At 40.4% G+C, this 25,232-nt stretch overlaps 1 protein-coding gene across 2 annotated transcripts in view; it reads right to left on the bottom strand.

The window, feature by feature from the left end:
• LOC113037346 (exostosin-1) overlaps positions 1-25,232 on the bottom strand; it is a 346,739-nt gene that overhangs the window by 35,283 nt on the left and 286,224 nt on the right. For both annotated transcript variants that reach the window (XM_026194326.1, XM_026194325.1), the window contains 5 exons: positions 21,912-22,019; positions 9,445-9,564; positions 6,037-6,169; positions 1,232-1,350; positions 170-265 (listed from right to left, as the gene is read on the bottom strand). In XM_026194326.1, the coding sequence (XP_026050111.1) occupies positions 170-265; positions 1,232-1,350; positions 6,037-6,169; positions 9,445-9,564; positions 21,912-22,019 (576 nt within the window). The remainder of the gene's footprint in view (positions 1-169; positions 266-1,231; positions 1,351-6,036; positions 6,170-9,444; positions 9,565-21,911; positions 22,020-25,232) is intronic.

Below are 25,232 nucleotides of genomic sequence, written 5' to 3'. Positions count from 1 at the left end.
TTTGTGTGTTATTGTTTTCCATCTTCCTCTAACACAGCTCCCAGAACATCAGCTGAGTGTTTCAGTCGCTTTCATATCTGGCGTGCCCCTAAGCAGGTCAGTTTTTAAAGTTTTTAAATTTAAATCTATTTTAATACATAATGGATGTAAAAAAGTCAACAGCCATTACCTTGGTCTGTCCTTCAATGACAGTGAGAGGCACACTGGTGGAGGGCCACTTGTTTCTAGGAGGTAAAGGCTTGTCGCAGTTCCATAAAACCACAATCTGTGTGGGGAAAGAACATGGTGTCCATTAATATTATACAAGCCCAAACATTGTTGTGAATAGGCTTCTCCACAGAAGGTTTTGAATGAGCTGATATTCCTCATAATGAAATGTCCGTCCTATTTTTCAAGAAGCAAAGACCAGCCAGGGGCTTCTGCTTTACAGAGAACCCTTGCTAAAGAATACCTTATTATCAGAGTGAGTACATATATAATCTTTAGTGCCAGAATACAAAAAATGTTCTTATTCCATTAGCCTGTGAGTGCGTGAACTGTGTTAGTCATCACCGAGTTTGTTTCAAAAGCTATTGCACTTTCAGTATATTTACATGTACATGAATATTTATAGTAAAGCTTAATTCAACATATTTCATTAAAAAAAATCCACATTATATAAGAGACTGCTTATGCAACAGACCTTTAGTCCTCAGGTATTACTCTAGTGCCTTTTTCTAGTACTTTTTATAACATGTGTAGAATAATAAAGCTTGTTTAAAAGCTTTCTAGATAAATTACGGCGGTCAAGAAGACTTGTGTGAAGATTTAAAGCAAATTATCAAAAAACAAACATTATATTTGGTATGTTATTTGAAAAAGGAGCAGAAACTGGAATATAAAACCTACAATAATCACTTATCTACTTTCTCATTTTTTAGACCTTTTTTAAAAAAAAAAATTTTTTTTGATTTTCTTACTGTTATATGAGGAAAACATAATGAAGGAATGGAAACGTAGGAATGAGACAAAAGAAAAGGGAAATAAGGAGGGAGGAGATATGGAGAGACAAGGTTATAGAAGAAACACATTGATAACATAAACATCAACTGTCAAGTCAAACATTTTAGATCACTGAGAATTAACACCTCCTGACACTGTTTGCATTTCACTGCATATATGTGAAACCATTCTTTCATCTTTTTCCTGAACCGCAGCAGAAATCACAGCAAAGTTCAAACACATATCCCACCTGTGCACAGAACTTGGACTTGGCTACAGCGATGATGAGCTTCACCACAGGGGATATCTGGGACTGCAGAGGAGTTACCATATGGATCACAGTGGTGAACTGCTGCGATGGGCTCTTACCTGCACAAACATACCCATACTTCACAAACAGCTGTCATGTGTAAACTGCATTTAGGCTCTTAAAACAACAACAACAACAACAACACAAAAAAACCCCAAACACAGATTTGTGCAGATGTAGCTCTCCATAAAGCTCCATCACGGTTAACTGGACACAGAGTGCTCCACGCTGCACCCGTCATCCATCTTTATGACAGCATATATACCCCCTGGTTCAGATGGCTGACCATGAGTAAACATGTCTTATCCAAGAGTGAACAGTTTGCTTTGAGTCTCTTTTACTCAATTGCAAATGATGCTGATTTGTTTCTATAATGGGTATTTCTGTTTCTACAACACTTGTTAGATACTCTCTTGCATTTTACCAAAACAAACAAATGAACCAAACAGAACAAAAAGAGAAGCAGCAAAGCAGAATGAATTGAAGCTTCTTTGACAAATGGTATTCAGAAAAGAGTGGGATGGGAAGAGTTGTAATTTTGAGAACCTTATTCTCCCTGTGGCAAACCTGTGTCAGAAAAATGTATTGATATAATAAAGCACGAGCTTCTTAATACATCTTCTGTTTCAAAATAGATTGATCTATTATTGTCAAATATTACAGGATTTAATTCACATTAATGTTATTAAGATGGCTGAGAATATAGAAAACATACACTGTTTTTGCACTGTAAACTTTGCTGCATTCATAATCACTGCAAACATTATCTGACTAGTATTAAATCGTTCCACAAGGCTTTCATGGGGCAAGAAATGATCAGAAATATCACACAAACAGCAACAAATTGTAGTCTGTGTAAATACTGATGGTGATTTTCTTCTTCTTAATCTGATTAGCAAATAAGTTGTGTAAACTGTGAATATTTGGCAGCTGTGAGCTGTGTAATTAGTCTAAATACCCTAATAATCTCACAACAGCACTTTGTAATACACTCTAGTACACGAGGACGCATTCTAATCATCTCGCCATTTATAATTATTACATTATTATAAATTATTATAAATTAATGTTTCATAATTGAACATATGAAACAAAGAGGTTCATAATGAAGAAAAATAAAAATATAACATTAAAGTTCTGTGAAAAGCAGAGGTTCCAGGAAACACTAGCTAATACAACCTCAATTCCAAAAAGGCTGAATAACAAAATGCAATGGTTTGTCATAAACACACATTTTGACATTTTCACAATAAACAGTGTTATAGAAATACATTTGCTTCCTTCCTGATTTCTTTTTGTGTGTGTATATTTCTCACACTTTCACATTTCGAATCGTCAAGCAAATTTAAGGCAAGATGACCTACGTATGATAGTTTTTAAACAATTTGATCTATAAAGGAAAAAGATTGTTTAAACCTACCTCGCCCGGGTGAAAACCTAATTGGCCCCTAAACATAATAACAACTTGTGCTGCTCTTGGTAGGAAGAACTGCAATTAAGCATTTGCGATAACTGTCAGTGAGTCCTCTACATGTATTTTTGTCTACTCTAAGATGCTCTTTTTATACCCCATCATGTTACTGACTTGTTGCCAATAAACCTAATTAGAATCACAATGTTCCTCCTGCTCTTTCTTTTTAGTATCACTTACTATTCCAGCCTTTCCAGCTCTAATTTTAACTTTTTTGAAGTCGTTACATTTTACAAAGATTCTCATCCTCTGTTTTGCAATTCAAAATAATGGAATCCATCCATCAGTACTTATGCATGAGACATCTATATTTTAGCTTTTATTTAACGTCATTTCAATAAGTTCCAATAACATTATTTGACAGAGTGAAAATCTTCCATCATATTAAAGGTACTGGGTGTTAACATAGATTTTGTCGTTTCCTTCACTTCAAGAAGACGAAAAACTCTAAATTGCAGCAAAACTGCTTCTATTCTATTTTTACACACTGCCAGAAAGTAATTACAAAAAGTTAGATATCCCATGTGAGCAGCTAAAATGAGGATTGCAAAAATCTATAATAGATAAATGGGCAGGTAGATGTGGAAACACACACACACAGAAACACTGAACACTCAGAGCAGCCAAAGAAGGCCAGGACTGCAGGCACATGGCATGGCAAGTGTTGGGTGCATTTGGGAATAGGGGAAAACACTTCCTCATGGATAAGTGCAGCCAGAGTGCTCTTTAGTGTTGCTCTATCCATCTCTCTGACACTGGGCCCCCTGACCAGCCATCTCAGGTGGGCTTAGTGGTATTTATGGAAGCATGAGCTCTGCCCTTGTGGGGGTCACATAAATAGGGTTAAACCTTCTGTTTCTTGAAAATAGCTAAGCCATGTTATTTCTGTTAAACGGCATGTTTCCGTTTTTTTTTTAGTATCAAAACCCTGTAAACATTGAAACATTCAGTCATAGAACAGAATGGAAGCTCTCTGAAATCAGATCATAAGGGGACATAAAGGACCTTACTCAAGTCTGAAATATTCAAAAGTTGAGAAGTTAACTTTGGAGGGATTTTGTAATTCTTAACAAATAATCAATTTCATAAAACAAGATAAGATGCAGTTAATTGCCTAGATGGATAGATTTGTTCTGGGTTCAAAAGCTGCAGATGCATACTACATAGAAAAAGAATAAAATAGAATACAATAAATTAACATGTACACAACTCAGCCACTGCCATAGTCCAAAAGTGAGCACACATATCTTAAACTTCTTGAAACACAGCCCGAGCAGTGTTCACTGTATTGGTCTGTCAAAGATGTTTTAAAGTTCTTAAACAAAAATTTTCTTAAGCAAATAGTCCTAAATACACTACGGTCTAGTGTTACTTGGAAAAATCAGAGCCTTGAGCCAGGAGTTTTACGCAACCAGTACCTTAGTGGTGTCTTGAGAGCAACTTTGCAACTCAGTTCTCATCTAGTACACTGGGACTAACTGACTTTGACAAAGCATTTGCTGATTTCAACTATATGTATAATTTAAAAGACAGAAAATCAGCATACATCAAATTTTCTCCCATCTTTAGTCACACTTTTATACTGACATGTCCTGCAAGCCGATCTGAAACTCAACACCATTAAAAAAAACTACAAATGTCAAACGAGCTATAAAATAGATGCTATATATAGATGCTATATTGGAACAGTATTGCTCTGATACATCAATTTCTAGAATATTAACACAACCTTCTTTTGTTTATATAATTTGAAGAAGCTGCAGAGCACAGATGACTGGACTCCTTTTCACACACTAAAATAAAACTGTAACTTGAGGCATCTGATAGCGATGTCTTACTTGTCCCAAGGCCGCTATGTATTGACATTAAGCCAAACTTTTTTAAACTATCAGGCCCAAGTTGCAACAGCTTTGCCATGAAAACTTATGGGAAGGTATCAGAGTGAGACCGTCTTATACACGGCGCTGACGAAAAGTTATTCCCCCAGCAGCAGCGCCGGTGATGGCGGCAGCAAAAATAGTGATTTACTGCAGAGGTGTAAACAAAACTGCTCCATCTTTGGTTCTCCTCTCTCTTCCTTCTAACCCTTGTGTCCACAATTCCTCAGAGAAAGACAAACATCGATCTGAGTTACAGCCTCAGACTACTGAGAGTCTCTCTGGTCTGCACACCCACATAAACATGCACATATAGAAGCCTTATTTCTTTCCCTGCAGCTTCAAGTTTCTGAACTATGCCCCAACAGGAGTCTTGCAAAATTTTACGTATACATTTTAAAAACAATATTGCAGAATTTTATTACAGCTGCCATTGTTAACCACTTATCTGACCTGTCATAAGTCATGCTGCTTGTACATTCACTGTTTTAGGCTCTATAGACAGCAGTTTCTAGCACAGTTTAGGCAGCCAATGAAGTCCAAGTTGACTGGATTTGAAATTTGTTGGTAAACACATCCTCATTTTACAATTTTTTTACTCAGTGATATGGTCATTGTGTTCAGAGGCGAAAACTTTCAGAAAAACACAGGAATTGTCACAGAAACTTCTCTGTCACTGATCAAGGCTTTATGATACTGACAGCATCTGTTGAGCCTTCCTGGCTGTCAGTGACAATTCTGATATTTCCCTGAAAGAAAAGGGAATGTTTTGGATTCCAACAAAAACGAAAATGTGGCCACGTAATCGTTGTTTGCATGATGTGTCCTCCAGCTGTTAATATGATTGTGCCAAGGAGAACACTTAATGAAAACAAATAACAGAAAAACTGCGGCCATGCATCACAGCCCGGATTCAGTAATTATCATATATGTATCAAACTTGAGTTTATTAGCTCTGTGTCACAGGAAGTGGCATGCAATAAACTGAGTGACCTTTAGGCACCTTGAGACATTCAAGGGTATTTGTTTAAATCCTGTAAATCGCGAGCTGGATCTGCAGCAAACCTGACTTTTCCCCAGCACATGCACCACACTGTGGTTCATGTTTTGTGCCTCCTCTGACAAAAGGTACTCATCACTACTGAGCAGAAACACCCCACAACCCTTCTTGTTTTGAGGAAACCACACAGGTCAGGAACACTGCACAGCCCCCATCAAAGTTGCTGTGATCCTGACCTGCTTATTTCTCCAACGTGGTAAATCTAAGTGATCCTTCTCTTATTGGCAAGTACACTGCATTCCAGTTATTCACCTGTGCTGCAGCTAAGTCATTAAACAACAACCTATACCATCTGTGCTACACTGAAATGACTCTTATGGAAAGCTTATGTACTCACCCAGTAGAGCATAGTAAAAAGGAAACTGGGCGGCGTCAGTTGAGTACTGAGGGAGTGCATACAGACCACCAGGTAGGGAATTCCACAACAAACGGTTTCTGGATATAAGGGAGTCCACGCGGTCCTGGATGATCTGGATGAAGCAGAGAGGTAAAGCAGAAAGGAGGATGTGTGAAGAAAAAGAAGAATAAGATCAGGGAAACTTGTATTTTTTTTTTCAGTCAAACTGAAAAATCAATTGCCTGAAATTGCCCCCTTAACTCCGCCACCTAACAACAGACATGTACTAATATTTGAAATTTAAAATGACAGCTTTTTAGGTTATGTTAGGTGCTTTGAGAGGTCTCGAAGAGAGGAACATCTTTGCAGACCCAAGACACTTCATCCTGTGGAGCAACTCAATCCCAACATCAGCAGTCCATTAGTGAGTTAGCTAACACGATCCATCTGTCTTGTTACCGGAGGTTGGGTGAGCTGGTTGAATGTTGTGACAGTGAGCCAACAGGATGTAATGCAAGAGTAATGGAGCTGTTGATCCTAGCCAATTGGTTGGTTGCTACTAAAAATTGTATTTATTTATTTTTGCAAATTATATAGTGACATAAAAATCCTTGAATTTCATTTCGGGTTGTTTCTTCATAAATGGCATATGGGCTGTCTATATTTTTGACTTTTACATGCATATTTTAAATTTTTTACATGACTATAAACCATTCAAAAGTAGAGATATACCTAAGTAGTTTTGACTTATTGTGAAACTTAAAAAACACATTTTTAATTTAAAAAACAAACAAACTTTTTAATCACATTTCTTTGTATTTAGATCAAAACAGTGGAGGAAACAGGGACGGGGAATTGACACTTACATCCAGCTCTTAACAGCCACACACACACATATATGCCACACACCCACCTCCTTACACCAACTGTCAGGCTCGCAGTATGTGGGACACTACGGTTATCAGCCACGCTTCATTTCACCCGTTTAGCCTGGTGGCATGCTGGCTCTGACTTTTTAGCACATCTGGCCAACAGTATACAGCTGTCAGCGGTCTCCTGTCTAATTTCATACCCTGCTAGCACTGGGCATTTGGTGGAATTACCAAGGTCTTGTTTGTGCTCAAAAAAAAAAAATGCTGCAATTTGAGGACACTTTGTATTATTAAGGTAAACATGAAGGCAAACATAAATTATAGTTGTAGGGCTTGGTGATGAAATTATCAGTCATTTTACAAATAGATGGGTCCTTATTCCTGGTGTTTGATAGATGGCATTGATGCAAACATTTTAATATACACAGCATTAAATTGGCTCAAACAGACAAATGTGTGACGTTATTACAGGCATGAGATCTTTCATTTCAATTGCATATGCCATACTTTCAGTTCACTGTATCATTTTTCTACTTTACATATGCATATGAAGTAGAAAATTATACACATAACAGGAGGCAAATTCTGAAAGCAAAAGTTGGAAAATAATAAGGAAAATAAAAAGGTTGTACTTTTAAGTACAAGGTAGTAGCTGTTTGAAACCCTTCAGGGATGGTTAGGCGTGCTTCATATTTTGAAAGTTTTGAAAGTTGATACCTTGATTGCTCATTTGTGCAATCAAAGCAATCAACTGAGCTATAGAATTAAAAAGGGAGTCATTATTTTATGACTAATAACAGAAAATAACTGTGCCAGCATTAAAAATTAATGGCTTTTCAGTCTGTTAAACTTTCTTTCTATTTGTACAAATTCAAAGAGGTAAGATATAAAATCAATAAGAATGATAAAGCCAATTTTCTTAGTCTTAATAAAGCCTAAATATGTGCAAAAAGATCTACCTGTATACCTGTGCTTCAAACTTACTTTGTGAAAAAGAATGGAGATTCCACCTTTAAACTTGCATTCAGTGTAACTTCAGCAATTAAATCAGACAACAAACTGGCCTACACAACAACCACAGCCCTCACCTAGTAATAATATTTTTACACACATTAAAAAAAATTAAGTCGAAAAAGTTAGTCTTTCTTTGTTGGTGTAATGATTGTAATAATAGTATTTATGTTATCGCTATGATGATAATTGTGATAATTATGATACTAATATTCATGGTGGACGTGATAAATTAAAACAAACTGTGGGCTTTAGAAAGATCATAGCAATCATACTGATGTTTATGTAATGATACCTATGATTCTTCTGCTGATGTTGGTGATAAAAAGGATTATTATCCTCTGTGTCTGTGTTCAGAGATGATACAAAGCGCAAATGGTCTCTGAGGTCTGAATCGAGGTTGTAAGGAAATGAATTTCTTTTAAAACAAAAAAAAGAAAAAGAAAAAAAGGAAGACTAGGATGGCTTTTGTGGTACATGGCAATGACACAGGTTCATTTCTGTACATCAGCTGGTTAGGTCATTTAATGAGCCAGCCTGTGGGTTTCTAGCCTTGAGAGCGGGCATGAACGCCCACTCACATACTGCAGCCTCTTAAACCTGTAGGCTGCCAGACAGCATGGTCCTCCTTCACACTTGGTGCTTCACAACTGGCACTTCACGACGCCTATGTTTTCATTTCAGGCAACAAAATGCTGGTTTCCATCTTCAATATTTCTTTTCTTTTCTCAAAGATTGTCAGGTTAGGTTAAAATAAAACCTGAACTCCATGTAAAGTTTTCTAGGTTAACCTTGCTGAATAGTCCACCAGAGATTTTATGAGCACTTTTCACACATAGCAAGAGGTTTTCTTTTCTGTTTGTCACTGATTAGAACTGATAAGTCACACACAATCTAGACTACCATTAGATACAGAAGGACTCCTGCTAAATATATGTAACTGTCACAAGTCTGATGACAGTGAAGAAAATGAACATTAAGTACTAGCTGGTGCCAAATCAAAGGGAAAGAGGGGCAGTAGCTTTGAGAGTTGAAAAAAGGATAAGTTCTATATAAAAATGTTATATGCCAATGGTGTATCAGCGGCTTTCTCACATGATGCTAAGGGTTTATTGCAGAAAAACACAGTTTTATGAAGAAAAAACAACAACAAAAAGTCAAACTGTAACCCTAATCTCAAAACAAACTTTGAGCATGCCAAATCACCCCCAGTAACTTTGATATACCTTCACTGAGTGTTTGAACACTGCATTGCCGAGCTGCTTCTGAGTGGAAATGTATGAATATGGAGCAGAAAAAGTACTGCAAAAGAGAGGGCACATTCAGCTAACCTTCTTTGGATAAAAAAAAAAATACTGACAACTGGAGAAAGAAATCTTTCAAAGGTTTGTCTTTGGGAGGTGATGCATAGCCAGCGGCAATGTATAGTACAGAACAAGCTATAGCAGTTTGACTGACTAAATGCAACTCTCCTGATGAAAATAAATCCACAACTCCCATTTAAGACAATGTTTTGCAAGCTTACCTCAAGAGTTGTTAAGACTATTTTGGCTATGGAGGAGAAGTAGGCGTCCCAGAGGAACTGAGTTTGCTGGCGGAGAGCCAAGATCCTGTCATGGCCCACGGACCGGGTAATGGAGGGAACCTGTGGAAAAAATAGACAAAGAAGATCAAGATGACAGTGAGACAGATTATATTATGCTAGATTTTTAAACAATGCTGAGTGAAAGATGAGAATCGGCGGAAGGCAAATAGGGTGGAGGAAGCATAAATAATTTGTGGACATGCAGAAAAGATTAAGGGAGATTTTCCCCTCAAGACTCTTCCACCACATCTTACTTTGTACTTACCTCCATTGATAGTGTTTCAACTAAACCACCTGCTATTCAGCTCCAGTTCTGTATTCACCTGAGAGTTAATTCATCTAAGTGTATGCTTGGAATATATATATATATATATATATATATATATATATATATATATATATATATATGTACTTTTTTATATAGATGAGTTTGATGAGCTCTCCAAAGCTAAAAGATATTTAAGCTTTAGTTTAGAATTACACAAAACAGTTAATCAGCTTATCATAGATGTTACATTACCTCAACAACTTATTGATCATTGTTAATTTATTTTTTCCTGGAACAGAAATGAAGGGGAATGAAAAAGCCAAGTGCCAGCAACCGCTGCTGATAGCTAAGACCCACAAGAACAGCCCATGATCTCACTGTTCCCAGCACACACTAACATACAAAACATGAGCAGCTGGCTTGTGAATTGCCTGAGTGGCACCTTTAGGGAGAGACAGTGAAAGCTTAAAATTAAGGAACACCATGATCCTGACTTGGGAGCTAAACAACCGGATATGCCAGGGAGATGGTGCAGGATGTTGTCTTGATGTCCAGCTTGGAAAACAACAAAGTACTACAAGATGAGATCAGACGTAACCATACATGCTCCATTGAGCTTGACAATAAAACAGTCAAGGGAATATTCCAGCCAGTGTTTCTAAAGACCCTCATCGGGGGCGTATTTGAAGCCCAAGAACTGTTTGGTGTTTCCCCATGGACAAGAAATCTCCCGTCAATAAACATTAGAGTGCCAACTGGTTAGACTTGGCCAATGAAAAGGCCACTATAATGTGGGGAAATAATGAGTGATGGTGATAATCAGTTTTCCCGAAGCACTCATCATTTTCCTGAGGGTGTTGAGGATTTTTATTTAAAGAGTCCCAAGCCACTTGGCTCTATCGGTCATGCTTTGACCAGGGAGCTCTCATCTTACAGTGATCTGTGAAGCCTAATGAGGCGACTCCGACTGACAGTCATCCTGTCTGGAATTTCTTCAACTGATATTTGTCACTGAAATATACCAATTTCCACATGCATTATGTGTCCAATAATATCTTCATCCCCTCTGCTTCAAGGCGAAATGATCCCTTCATTCATTTAAATGAGACCACTGCATTGACAGGAGTGCTGATACAGTGGGTGTTGGCAAAAAAACAAACTGTGGGGCTGACAAGCAAAAACACTAAAAGATAATATAATTGAATGAATGGAAAAAGTAAAAGTGTACATTCTATATCATGCTAATACTTTTGAGTTTTCATCCATTTCTTTCCATTTATTGTTTGGATTTAAACAGGTTTCATTTTTGCCTGGGTTTCTTTGGTTTACTGTACTATTGATTTTTGCATGCTTCGTTTTGCTAAAAATTATATATTCAGTTTACTTTGCAACAAAAGTTGCAATTGTTTGCCTTTGAAACTTTGCATTGCTGGGCTGTCCAATTAGCCTTCACACCCATATTCATATTTTTTAAACTGGTCTTTGTCATGGTCCTGCGGCCATGACACAGTGACTTTGTGTTTGTGTTCCTTATTGTTATTATTCTCTTTATTATTCTTGGGCTGTTTTGGGATGGTTTGTGTTTTGGGATTTTAGATACTGGGTTTTGGGTTTGTGCTCCCTCTATTGGTCCCTGGTGTTAGTGTTCCCCTGTCTCGTCAGGTTAATCAGGTCCAGCTGTGTCTCCCACCTGTGTGTGATTTCCCAGTGTCTCTCTGTGTACTTATAGTGTGTGTTTGCCTCTGTTCCTGGTCGCGTAGTCTGTGTTCATACCTGGTGTAATCCCCTGCGTGCTCTCCCTGCTGTTCTCCCTTCATGCTCAGGTTTGCTATTTCTTTGTGTAGTTTCTCCCAGTTAGTTCATCCTTAGTTCTGTTTTACCATCCCCACTTTATATTGGATATTATCAATAAATCACCCTCACACCTGAATAAGTGCTGCGTTTTGAGTCCTCCTTCCGCTCTCCACACGGCCGCTGCCCCGGACCGTGACAGTCTTATTAAATTGCTTTTATGTCATATGACTACAGTGATGCTGCTTGCATTTTAATTTATCTATTTTTTTATGCTTTGCTCTTTTCACACAAGAATAATAAATAAACACGACTGGATTTCATCTCTGACAGCCCTGAAAATATTTTGGGTAGCGACAGATTTACCAAGCAGGGTGAATTAGTGTGAGGCTGCACTCACAAGACTGCATTGATAGTAGTGGTTTTCAGTCAACTGCCTCCTACAACCCTTAGTAAATATTTTTTGTATGATTCATTTAAATGCTTTCCTCCCATAATTTTGATCTCTGAAATCGAAGGATCTTCAAATACATGCTGAATGCAAGGCCAGCTGCAAAAATAGCTGTGTCCATGCTTACCACTGTGCCTCTACAGTAAGTACAGATAACACAAGTATTTTTTTTTAATGCTTGGACAGAGCATTAGTAAATCTGGCCCACAGAGTGATGACAAAATTGCATCAAAAATGAAAGAGTCACAGATTATGTGGCAGAGTGTTGATAATTATGGGTAAAAACCAAAAAAAGCACTCACAGTACAGAGGGGCTCTGCTGCTTATCCACTTTATAACAAAATTGTATTATAATTGCTTTTTCATTTACTTTTAAAAGATATTTATTTCACATTTGCGTGATCTGAAAACCCCACATTAATCATGAACTCAGGAAAGCGGTTGCGCCGGTGTTGACGTCACTGGGATCTGCCTACAGCAGCACAAGCTTTAATTGTTCAGCTCTCTGAGGTGGAATATAAACAACACCAATCAAATCAGCCCCATTCTCTTTCCCTCGATTGACTCTAATAGTGTTTATGTTTCTCAGCAGGGGGGCGTTTTGTGTGTGTGTGTGTGTGTGTGTGTGTGTGTGTGTGTGTGTGTGTGTGTGTGTGTGTGTGTGTGTGTGTGTGTGTTGTGTATTTCCCCTCTCCATGGAGAGAACAGAAACTCTACATAATAAACAGCCAGGTATTGCTGTGCTCAGTGATGTAATTGAAAGTAATGAGATTCAACTCTCTCAGCAGGTGTTACGGCTTCAGTGTTGCATGAGTTCCTGTGTGTGTGTGCGCGTGTGTGTTTGTGTATGTACACGCGCATGCACGTGTGTAGGTAGTTTCTAGTGAACAAAAAAAAAAGGAAAAAAAAGGGAGAAACCAATCAGGGCAAGCATACGGAATTTGTTTACCAACCAAAAACTAAAATATATTCTGGTTAAATATTTCACTGATTATCGCCTTCTTTATAGATGTTGTCATCTGGACCAAAATAATTAAATGAATAAATTCTGGATGTTTTAATGCTTCTTAAAGGTGTTAAGCTGACCGTTGAATAAACCATAGAGCCCGAGGCTAAAGAATCCTTTCTGATATCTACTTTCCAGAAAATGATTTTATTCTTGCCACTCTGCTGACTGCCTCAGTGCTGAAAGAAAGAAATGAAACGCCTTCAAGGTGTCCTCAACATCTATAAATGTGTGTTGAATGAAAAGCGGAAACAACCTGTATTGCTGTATCCCTTTTAAATTAATTCATTAATGTTTATTTATGTAACATTATATTAAACTGCTCAACTGGTGTTTATTTAAAACTGACAGGAAATATGCAGATGACTTTATTTCCTCTAAAAAAATGAGTTCCTGTCTTTTATCAGGAATTTGGATGACATAGATGATTTTCTGGAAAAGAAAGGTGGTTTTTGAACCACCACGATGTATACAGTTAGGTCCGTGACAATGACAAAGTTTTTGTAGTTTTATTTCTGAGTGATATATTTGCACTGGATCTTTCAATATGAGGAGAAACTGACATAAGTAAAGGGGGCAACTATTTGCCTGAAAAAACCTTTTGGCTCTCGGAGGAGACGGACGCACTTTTTCTCCTCTCCCTTATCTTCCCTGCTTAGTTCTTATGTCCTTGTCTAGTCTCGTGTTTTTTGTATTACTTTTCCCTGGAACACACTCTCACAGTCTGTTTCTAAAACCTAAAGGGAATTATGGATTTGATCAACTGGTCTCTGAATGCTATTGACACCCTTTTCTCAAGGAGAAGTCTGGGAGGGACTTTCCCTGCCGGATACACGATGGACGGGTGGCAGAAATGGAAGATCGTGTGCCTGGCAGGACTGTCGATCGAGGACGCTGAAGATATCTACCTATTCGGAACCATGATAACAGGGTTCTTGCTGATCGGAGCTGGCTTGACCCTGACTTATCAGAGAATTAAGAAAGGGGAACCGGCTGTTCAAACCCCCCCAAGGCTGCCCACTGGGATTGAAACGATGGTACGAGGCGCGACTTCTCAGAACTGGCTCATTGAAAGCAGCATGGTTAAGACCTTGGAGACGCTTACAGCTGCCGTGAATACTCAGAATAACACCTCTGAGCGTATATTGGGTTACATCAAGGAGAGGCCTGCTCAGAATAACACCTTTGAGGGAAAGTTGGATTACATTGGGGTGGCTGTAGCTCAGGTGGCAGAGCAGGTCAGCCACTAATCAGAAGGTCGGTGGTTCGATCCCAGGCTGCCTCCTGGCTGCATGCCAAAAATCCTACCCCATGTTTGCCTACTGGTGGTGGTCAGAGGGCCCGGTGGCGCCAGTGTCCGGCAGCCTCGCCTCTGTCAGTGCGCCCCAGGGCAGCTGTGGCTACAATGTAGCTTGCCATCACCAGTGTGTGAATGTGTGTGTGAATGTGTGTGTGAATGGGTGAATGACTGAATGTAGTGTAAAGCGCTTTGGGGTCCTTAAGGACTAGAAAAGCGCTATACAAATACAAATGCAGGCCATTTACATCGTAGAACAGCTCACTGCAGTCGTGAGGTCTCAGAATCTGCTCTCTGAGCAAAAGAATGACAACACCACGGAACTGAAGGTTGATAACATCATGGAGAAACTTGCGGTTCTCCAACGGGAGATTGAGAGACCAGTGTCGGAGTGTTAAAGAACAGCTTTGAAATTCTCATGAGTTGTTGCAAAAGGAAAATTAACATCATAATCCGGCTACCCCTTCGGCGCCAGCTGTGGGCTCAAGGCTGGAGCCGAACAAAAACTCCCTGATAACGACTGTGTTGAGTCTGTTCCTTCCCATTCCATGCAAGGCCACCTGGGTTGGCTGAAAGACTGTTTACTTAGCCTGGCAGGGCGAAGGACACTGTCTCAGCTGAACTATGGACACGCACACACATACATATACTGATACTGATAAGCACTCACTGACGCATCACCCTCCCTACCCCGGATCCAACGCCACCTCCAACGCTTACCTCCCCTCTGATCATAGCTGGACTGGCCATCGGGCATACCGGGCATTTGCCCGGTGGGCCGCTGGCGATTTTTTGTTTTTATGGGCCGATGGATTTATTAATTTTTTTAGGAAGGGTATATATATATAATGAAAGGTGTTGGATTGGCCAATTGGTCATGATCGACTCTGGGCTGGACCAATTACAGCCGAGGAGGCTGGATGCACCCGCCCCCTTGTTTAGCAATCACGTGATTTTCGCGCATTGCATGCCGGGAACTAGTGGCAAAACAATCCAAGTACCGCATCAAATGCAAGCATTTGCAGCACCGCAAAACGTTCATTCTCCGGTTCCAATACCTTCTTGTTTTTTCTTTGGCGCACAAAAAAGGAATGTACAAAACAAAAGGAAAACAATGCCGGTCCGTACAAAGACAGACTCGACGAAAAGACAAAGAAAAGATACGAGGAAAAAACAAAGGAGTGAAAGTGTCAGACCCTTACGAGCACACAGAGGGACAAAAGACGTCAGCGTGCTGCCCAACTTTCACCACGCTCAGATTTATAATTATACGCTTCTTGGAGTGAGTGCATACACTCATGAAGTTTAGTAACTTCAGGTCACTGCAACAAGCCCAGGTACAGTTTACCGACGGATGGGTACAGGACCTTGAAATGCACCGTGTAGAACGAAAGACCATCGTACGAACAAAGGTAAGTTTACCAGTCTCACAAATCGTCTCCATAAATACACATTCGTTAACCGTTTATTAATATAACCTTTGAGCTCAACGGTAATTAATTAGTAGTGGAAATAATTTTTGGTAGCATTACAGAAATGTAGCAGTGACAATAATATTGTATGTTGCAATCGCACTGGACAATTAGTGATACAAAACAACTGTTTTATCCTGTGAATAAAAGTATATGTTTTTGTCAATGTACCATGGTGATAACAGAAGCGAAACGCAATATTGTGTCAGGACAATTCACTATTTATGCACAATAAACAAAGGAGCATAGCGCGACAATTTCTGTTCAGCGCCAGACTTGCTTGTAACCTATATCACCAATTATGTTAAGAAAAATGACGTATTAACTACAACAGAAGACTGACCTTTGTGGAAATGCTTGGAGAAGACTAACATGTGAGCTGGAGTGTTCTGAGACGTTTATTATTATTAAACGTCTCAGAATTTGGTATATCCAGACCATCCGTGTGTCACAGGCTGGGTCTCCGACCCAGCACTCTGAGTTTTCTTTGTATTTGTCTCATTTTGTTATGTGATCAGTTTTGTGTTATTTCCTATTTTCCTTTAGTTTAGGCAGTTATTGTTCTTGGTTTTCTATGTTTTGGGGTTCTGTAATTATTCATCACGTATTAGGTCTGTTAAGTTGTGTTGTCATGTTTTAGTATTTCCTGTTTTATTCTGGCAATGTCATGTGTTCTTTGTTTATTGTATTTAGCTTTCCTCTCCTGGTCCTGTCATTAGGTTTATGTCTGTCAGCTGTTTTCCCCCATGTGTCGCCACTTCCCCTGATCACCTCATGTCTGTATTTAAGCCTTTTGTTTTCTCCATGCCATTGTCGGTTCGTCTGTTTACATCACCGCAGTCATGGTTATAGTTTTCGTCTGTTTAATCTCACCTCAGTCATAGTTATAGTTTTTTGGTCTTAGTACCTTTAGTGTTTTGTTTCTTAGTGTCTTGCCAGTTTAGTGTTTTTGGTCTCTTGGTTTATTTCCTGCCGGCATCGCAATAAAGCTTCACCTTCTGTTAAAACCTTACTACTCCTCATCGTCATCTGCTTTTGGGTCCTGTTTCCACACACACACCGGCGCACCCCGTCGTGACAGAACGAACCGACCAGTATGGACCCAGCGGATGCTGCTCTCACCGAGTGTCTGGAGGAGACTGCTCGGATCCAAGTGATCCTCGACCGCATCCTTACAGCGCCCGATTTAAAGAGCAAGCAGGTAATGATTAGCGTTGCTGAAGCTATCATGGAGAGGGATCCCCGCCTTCTCCAGCTCCCGGACTCACCTGCCATACTTGATGCCTTTACAAAGATAAAGGAGATGCTGCAGGCCCAGGGATTGTCGAGTCAGGAAAAGGCTTCCAGCACCCACCAGTCACAACAACCCCACAATCAGTCATCTCCATTGCTGCCTCCGGAACCTGAGTGTGTTCGTGTCGGTTCGCTGAGATTCGCCGCAGCGTCACCACCTCTCAGCTCACCAGTTTCCACGCCCTCATCACAGTTTCGCCATACTCCTGTCACAGTTCAGCGCGAGGAAGCGCCGGACACCATAGACTTGGACGACGACGAGCGCCAGTCTATATTCTGCGCTCTCTTGGAGGAGGAGCTCCGGTGGAAGCCGTGGCTCATTCCGGAGCACGAGCACTCTTTCCGGGGAACTCGACTGGCTCTCGGGGGACCTCGGAGTTACCAGGGACTTCCACCTATTTCACCGCCGTCTTCCACTCCTAAGAAAAAGCGGCGTGCGCGCCGCCGACGCTCCATTACACAAACACAAGTGAGTGACTATATCTTGGCACCTCATGTTTTTTCTCCGGAGGTTATCGAAACTGACACTACTTTTCCGGTTAATGAGCCCGGCTATACAGAGACTGTTTGCCCTGGAAAAGCTAGCCATCAGGCTCAGCTAAGCTGCTGTGGGACTGCTATCCAGGCCGGTTTGGAGACGGAGGTACAGCTGGTGCAGCCAATTTCAGTGTCAGTCGGAGGGCCCGGGGAGCCCGTCCGGCCTCATGTTTCGTTTGCTGGAAGTTCAGGAGAACCCAGCCAGCCTCATGTTTCGTCTGCTGGAGGTTCAGGAGAACCCAGCCAGCCTCATGTTTCGTCTGCTGGAGGTTCAGGAGAACCCAGCCAGCCTCATGTTTCGTCTGCTGGAGGTTCAGGAGAACCCAGCCAGCCTCATGTTTCGTCTGCTGGAGGTTCAGAAGACTCCAGCCAGCTTCATGCTTCGTCTGCTGGAGGTTCAGAAGACTCCAGCCAGCTTCATGCTTCGTTTGCTGGAGGTTCAGGAGAATCCAGCCAGCTACATGCTTCGTCTGCTGGAGTTTCAGAAGAACCCAGCCAGCTTCATGCTTCGTCTGCTGGAGGTTCAGAAGACTCCAGCCAGCTTCATGCTTCGTTTGCTGGAGGTTCAGGAGAATCCAGCCAGCTACGTGCTTCGTCTGCTGGAGTTTCAGAAGAATCCAGCCAGCTTCGTGCTTCGTCTGCTGGAGGTTCAGTTGAACCCAGCCGGCTTCAAGTTTCGTCTGCTGGAGGGCCCGAGGTGCCCGTCCAGCCTCATGCCACGTCTGCTGGGGGTTCAGGAGAACCCCTCCAGCCTCATGCCACGTCTGCTGGCGGGCCCGAGGAGCTCGTCCAGCCACCTTCTGCTTCTGCTACGCCTGTTCCAGCTTCAGCCTGTGCTTCGCCTGGCCCAGCTTCAGCCTGTGCTTTGCCTGGCCCAGCTTCAGCCTGTGCTTCGCCTGGCCCAGCTTCAGCCTGTGCTTCTGCTTCGCCTGGTCCAGCTTCAGCCTGTGCTTCTGCTTCGCCTGGTCCAGCTTCAGCCTGTGCTTCTGCTTCGCCTGGTCCAGTTCCGGCCTGTGCTTCTGCTTCGCCTGGTCCGGCTCCGGCCTGTGCTTCGTCTGCTGCGGCTCCGGCCTGTGCTTCGTCTGCTGCGGCTCCGGCCTGTGCTTCGTCTGCTGCGGCTCCGGCCTGTGCTTCGTCTGGTCCGGCCTCAGCCTCTGCAGCTCCGCCTGGTGCGGCCTCAGCCTCTGCAGCTCCGCCTGGTCCGGCCTCCGAGTGTTCAGCTTCGTCTGCTCCTGCACGTCCTGTCCGGCCTGCACGTCCTGCCCGGCCTGCTCGTCCTGCACGTCCTGTCCGGCCTGCTCGTCCTGCACGTCCGGTCCGGCCTGCACAAGATTGGTTCAGTCGACCATCTATGACATTCTTAAGAAGAATGAATGCAGTGAAGCTCAGCGACACCAAAAGGCCCGCAAGCTCACAGAAAACAACTAAAGTGCATGATGACAGAATAGTTTGAAAGAAAAAAGGTTGATAATTGTAAAGGTCTACAAACAAGAGATGCCTTGTAAAGAGATGGTTTACAACAAAGTGCAAAAATCTGATAACAAGAATTGAAAAGGACCACATTAGATTTACCAACAAATAAATAAATAATCATTAGATAGATGAAACCAAGGTTTACTTGTATCAGAATCATGAGAAGAGAAAAATATGAAAAATGAGAGGAACGGCTCAGGATCTGAAGCAAACATCATTTGTCAAACATGGTGGAGGCAGTACAAATGAAGAAAACACTTTGGGAAGGCACTTACTGCATCCAAGTATTAAATGTCTTATGTATGTCTTATGGTCACTGATTCAGTCTCTTCCCTTCCTACCTTTGATTCTGTGCTTAGCGTGGCAGCAAAACAACAAGAACCACCGATTTGGTGAACAATGAAGAGAAACAACCCAACCTTCCCCAGTTTGAAATGTTAAAATGTGCCTCAGGTTGCATGATGCTTGTTCTGAAGTGACATGTATGTGACAGTCCCTTTATATGCCACTGTGGTTCATCACTCATGCATTTCATCTATTATCCTGAAAGCCTTGGAAATTAGCTGTGTTTATACCTGCCCCTGTCATTTCCTCACATGTCTGCATTAAAGCAAGGGAAATTAATCGAAAAATGTTTGCTTTGTTTGGATCAGTAATGAATGTGAACACCCTCAGTGTCGGAGGCTATGTCAAAACAAATCTCTCACTTCACACATTATCTTAACCAACAATTAGCACGCCTTTGCATGATGGTTTTATTTTAAGCAAATAAACCAAATAACAAAACCTCTGACAAGATTAGTGCACTATTGTGAGTCTCAGTAATGCTTAATAAGGAAAAAAGCCTGGTATGTTTTATCTAAAAGCCACGTTTTTTTAAGATGGCCTGTCTGCTATTGTGTGTTTCACATAGAAAAACCACAAACACACTAATTAAAAGCAAAAAGCCTACACATGCTTACTTCTGGACTTGCTGTCCAGGTGGTGGTACAGGTCACTGAGGCAACACATGGTAACACAGAGTTATTACAGTAAGTAAATATCACAAGCTCTACCCACCGCTGTAATGAAAGAGAACAGAAGGTGATCCAATTGTCGAATCATCTATTTTAGATAAAAATAGTTCAGAGCGTAGGTGTGAGTGTCTGTGCATGTCACTGCTGTCATAAAGCATATGATTTTAAAAAAGCCACATGATTGCAATGAGATTTTTAAATTTGGTACATATCGATGATGTGCTGACAGGTCACACTTTTATCAACACTTTTTCTCATCCATAACCTAACAATCACCATTTGATTACACAGACACCAAGTGCCAGATGCTATATTTCCACATTATATTTCTATTTGGACTTCTCTGGAAAAAGTCTCTGAAGCAAAAATGATTCACTGCACTATCATGGAGGCGGCATGATGGCACAGTGGTTAGCACTGAGATCTCATAGCAAGACGTTTTGGGGTTTAAACTGGCTGATCAGTCCTGTGTGGAGCTTGCACATTCTCCTTGCGCTTCTCTTGGTTTTTGATGGCTTTCTTCCACAGTCCACAGTATATGTTGGCATACTTACAGCAGGTCAACTGCAGATCCTAAATGAGCTGTAGGTGTAAAAAGCACAATGTGTTCAGGGTGTTGCCACATTTACCGGCTCCAGCCTCTGTGTGAACCTAATTGGATTAGTTACTAGGAAAATGGATAGAGCTTTGGTTTTATATTCAAAAGCTCACAGTCAAATTAAATTCATTTAAAATTACAGCATTTCGCTTTATACTTTATGTCATCCATGCCTGTGAATTGTGAGCGAAATGATAGCCATTTGAAATAATTTAGAGAAAATATACTCAATGAGAAAAAAGCTTTTTCCATGAAGTTTAGTGTAAAGAAGGGATAAATCAGAGGCCCCTCAGAGGCAGGACCTTCCACAGCTGTCGGAGCAGGAAGCAATAGCAGGTTACCTTTGCTAACAAGTTCTTAATGAATACACATTAGTAGGCCACTGGTATGGGATTGTAGGAGGCTGCAGATGCAGGCAAGAATAAGTCAGTTTAAGGCTTTAAAATAAGCAATAAAATCCTAAAATCTATTCTACAAGCCACAGATAGCAAGTCATTAAAAAGGCTATTTGATAAACAGTATCACAAACAAACACTTGATCTTTGAGGAATATTAAGTGCATACTTAGGATCTATTTAGTTTTTGACATGACTGCGTGCCCACTTGCAGGTAAGCCTTTCAGAGAGGCAGGAGTGTGTTGAGGAAATATTACACATTTTGTCAGTTTCTTCCAGGCTTCTCAAACTGAATACATGATTTGCATAAAAGTGCCTAAACTGAAATCAAGCTGATTAAACTCATATGGCAGCTTTGTTTGGCAAAGTCAGCCTATTCATGCTTCAGGGCCACAAATCTGTTTCCACGCATTTCTGATCTATGCATTGTGCTTGAAGTTTGAATCAGCCCCAGCTGGATTCTTATGGGTTCCCATGGGGATTCTAAGCCAGAGAGGACAATTATAACTGGGAAGATGGTGGCATTTCACCATCCAGACACTGAATTAGCCGGTGCTGAAAGGGCACCGTTTATCTTTTGTTGGTGTAAAGTGCAAGGAAAGTTTGTCCTCTTTATCCAGGTTACATGGTGGTGGCCTTTGCTAACTTTGAGCCATTTACATATTTATATGTAAAAAAAATTATATATATATATAATATGTATAATTCTTTTCTTCTGCATCTGTTCATACTATTGCTGGAAAACTCATACATCTGCTGAAGATCTAATTTCATTTCCCCATCATTTAATTTTCCAGTGTTTTACAGTACCTGTAATAGCAGCCTCTCATCGCCAATGATGGCGGCTTTCCTCCAGTCAATTACTTCAGAGAAGGGAAGCTCCCAGCCATTACTTAGAATAACTGGAATACATGCAGCCTGTGAGGAAATACAAATGAAAAATTAAAAACAAACATGAAGAAAGAGGCACTACAAGCAGAGGCCATTCTATTTTGAGCTGAAGTGGAAAATACGTCAGAAATTTACTGTTGTTAACTTTGTGGGCAACCATGGGACTCCTAGCGTAGCTTAAATAACACACTCTCACACACATTTGCAAATTGGATTTGTAGAAAGATATCAGCTGAGCAAACAGGGGGTGTAACATTAATTCACATTAAAGTTTTTGGGTGTGATTGTGAACTTGTCCAGTTGTTCACCTCAGCAGGGCTGTCCTCCCTATAAGAAATAGGTTAAATAAAGGCTAAAGAAAACATTAACTTGAAACTGTTTACAAGATTTAGTAGATAAAGTGAAGGAGAAAAATCACAGTGATGCATAAAGTATAAGCAGAATTTTAAAGTAGAGCACTGGGATGGATCAGCTTTTGGTCTTTTTTTTGTAAGGCATTTATCTTCTTCGGTAGCTTCCCTTTAATGAGACACTTTCAACAGGTTCCAAATAAGTCTTTCAGAAACAAATGGAGTTGCCAAAAAGATTAAGGACAAAATAAACTGTATTTATTTATTTTTGCTGTATGCCTCAATATTTAGAGGGTTCATTTGTGTGACTTGATTCATAGGGAGCTGATTTCATTTCCCACAGGAGCTCTGTGCGTTGCTCTAAATTCATTTTATGAATAAGAATAACTTTATTAATCCCCAAAGGGAAATTGCTTTGTAACAGTTGTTCAAAATTGTGGAAGTTGTAAAATTATACAACTTCAGCAGAAAGAAAATAAATTTTACAACTAGATGAAACGAAGGACCTCCCATGACGTTCGCTGGAGCAGTTAGTCATTCTCAAAACGGTTCATCGTTCGTGTTTAATCGATGAGAGTTGATTGTGCACTCCTCTGCACTATTAAACTGTGTTTAAATGGAAGATACTCTATTTTCTGGCTAATTTGTTTCATTTCACATATTTTATGCATCATTTAAAGGCTTGTGGTGTTGTTTTATTATATTATCTGCTAAGATTATTATAACAGCTTGAACAACTTTGCTTCACATGTTAGAAAGCAGTTCTAGAAAGCAGGTCTAGGCTCTTTAGACGCCGATCCATGACTGAAAATACATGGTATTGTGCGTTTTCCTATTCAGGTATGCTTGGGATCACTGTTTCCAGACATACTTTTTTGTCATCATAATTTCATTAATTTTAGCATGATCCCCAACACCAGTGGCTGAAATGCAGAGCCTCCAGCACATTTTATAGATAGCTGTAGACACTGCTTTACCTGCTCCCTGATGATTTGAACCACAAATTTCACATTTCAATTACTCTGAATACTTTTTGTCACTGATATGTAGAGTAGATGGACCAACTGAAGGGCTGGATGCATCTCTCGGGTCCTGCATCAGATCTTTTCTGTTTTTATTTTCTTTTTCTTGCTAGTATAAAAAGGCCTAACGATACAATTTAAAACGAGTTCTTTGCTAAGTTGTCTGTTACGTTTAGACCAAACCTGCTTAGCTGCCTGTTTTAACGCTTTAAGCATGTTTTTGCTTGTTAAGGGGCTTAACAAGCTAAAAACAAATTCCTCGAAAAGTAGTCAGGTATAAGGCGATGTTTAGCACTGTTGCCTAACAGCAAGAAGGTTCCTGATCTTAATCTTTTTGTTTGGTGTCTGTGCCTGTGTAGGTTTTTCTCGAGGTACTACAGCTTCCTCTCCTAGTCCAAAATCGTGCTTGCCAATACATGATGTGTGTGCAAAGAGCGGCTGCTCAGGCCAACTGTTGCCCCTCCACATGATTCACTCTGTAGACGACCATGCCAGAGTTGATCAATGTACACTCAGCGGAGCTGTCCCGTGTGACATCCTTCCAGGAATCATGCTGTAGCTCTATGATTCCTGGAAATCACAGCAGCAAAGGAGGAATTTAGTGTCTCTTTAATGTGCTTGTCTTGTCCACCACGGGAGTGCTTGTCTTCTCTCAAATAATTTCTTTAGCAAATGCTTGTCATCTATGCACATCTGACATGCAGCACTTAAGCACACTGCTTGAATATATTCCTTCTCTGGTGTACCAGGAACTTTTTTCTTGTTTTTTAATGGACAGAAACCTTCTGAGATCGCTCATATCAAGTTCTTCAAGTAAGTTCAGCCATTTCTTTCACTAGTGTACAACAAAGAGGGCATCACAACCAAACAATATACTTAGAGATGGGACTGCAGGCTGATTCCTCCCACTCTGTCAAAGACTGAGGTTGCTGTGTCTAGTACTATAGGACACCGACTAGTGACAGTACAGCTTTAATTTTATATTGCAGTTTTTAGAACTGTTTCATTTCACTTAGAAGAAATAAAAAAAATTTCTCATGACTTTAAATGGAACACTTTTGAATAGAAACATTTTGTAATTTGGTAAGTTACCTCTATGTTGGTGAGTTATTTTTACTAAATCAAAAAGGCCAACTGCAGTTTCACTGATGAAAATTTCCAAAAATGAACAAATGTGTTTTTTGCAAATGAATTCTTCATGTGTGGTTGTTAAGTAGCGGCGCAGTGTCTGCAAAGAACGAACAAATTTCAGTATGTTTGGTATTTTCATTTAAAGTTCAAGTTTGACTGGATTCTCAATCAAGTGAAACCGAGAGATTAAAGGAGATTCACAAAATGCCGAGTGCATTACGGGTGACCCGTCGATGCAAATTCTCACTGCTTTGATTAGTCTGGCTTTGTGAGATGACGTTCTCTTTTCTCATCTTGTCTTTTTTCCCCACTGTCATCCTCTTACATGTCTCTCTCTTTGTCCGTCCTCTCCTCTACTGTCCTCTGAATTTTGATGATTATTAAACCACTGCAGAGGTTTATTTTCTCACCTCTAGCAAACACATCGGACATGCTGAAAAGGCCATTAAAATAATTGAGATGCATTTAAATGAAAGTTTAAATAAAAGCAATGAGAACATTTTTTAGACACTTCTTCTTTCAGCTAAACCTGCTAGCTTTGATACTGTAAAATTCAGCCTTGATTTGCCCGTTGCTTTTGGTTAAAAACTGTGAAATGTATGGTACCAGAAATCAGCAACAGAGAAGTCAGTTGTGTTTGTCTTATTTGTCTTATGTGCACCCTTCTAGAAGCAGACATATAAATGTGTTTTAATTACTAACATTTATAGTTTAAAATACTTTGCTCACAATTAAAA

This window comes from Astatotilapia calliptera, chromosome 15 (genome assembly GCF_900246225.1).
Source record: "Astatotilapia calliptera chromosome 15, fAstCal1.2, whole genome shotgun sequence".
Classification (NCBI taxonomy): domain Eukaryota; kingdom Metazoa; phylum Chordata; class Actinopteri; order Cichliformes; family Cichlidae; genus Astatotilapia; species Astatotilapia calliptera.
The sequence above is the reverse complement of the archived record's forward strand: the minus strand, read 5'-3'. Positions and strand labels throughout refer to the sequence as shown.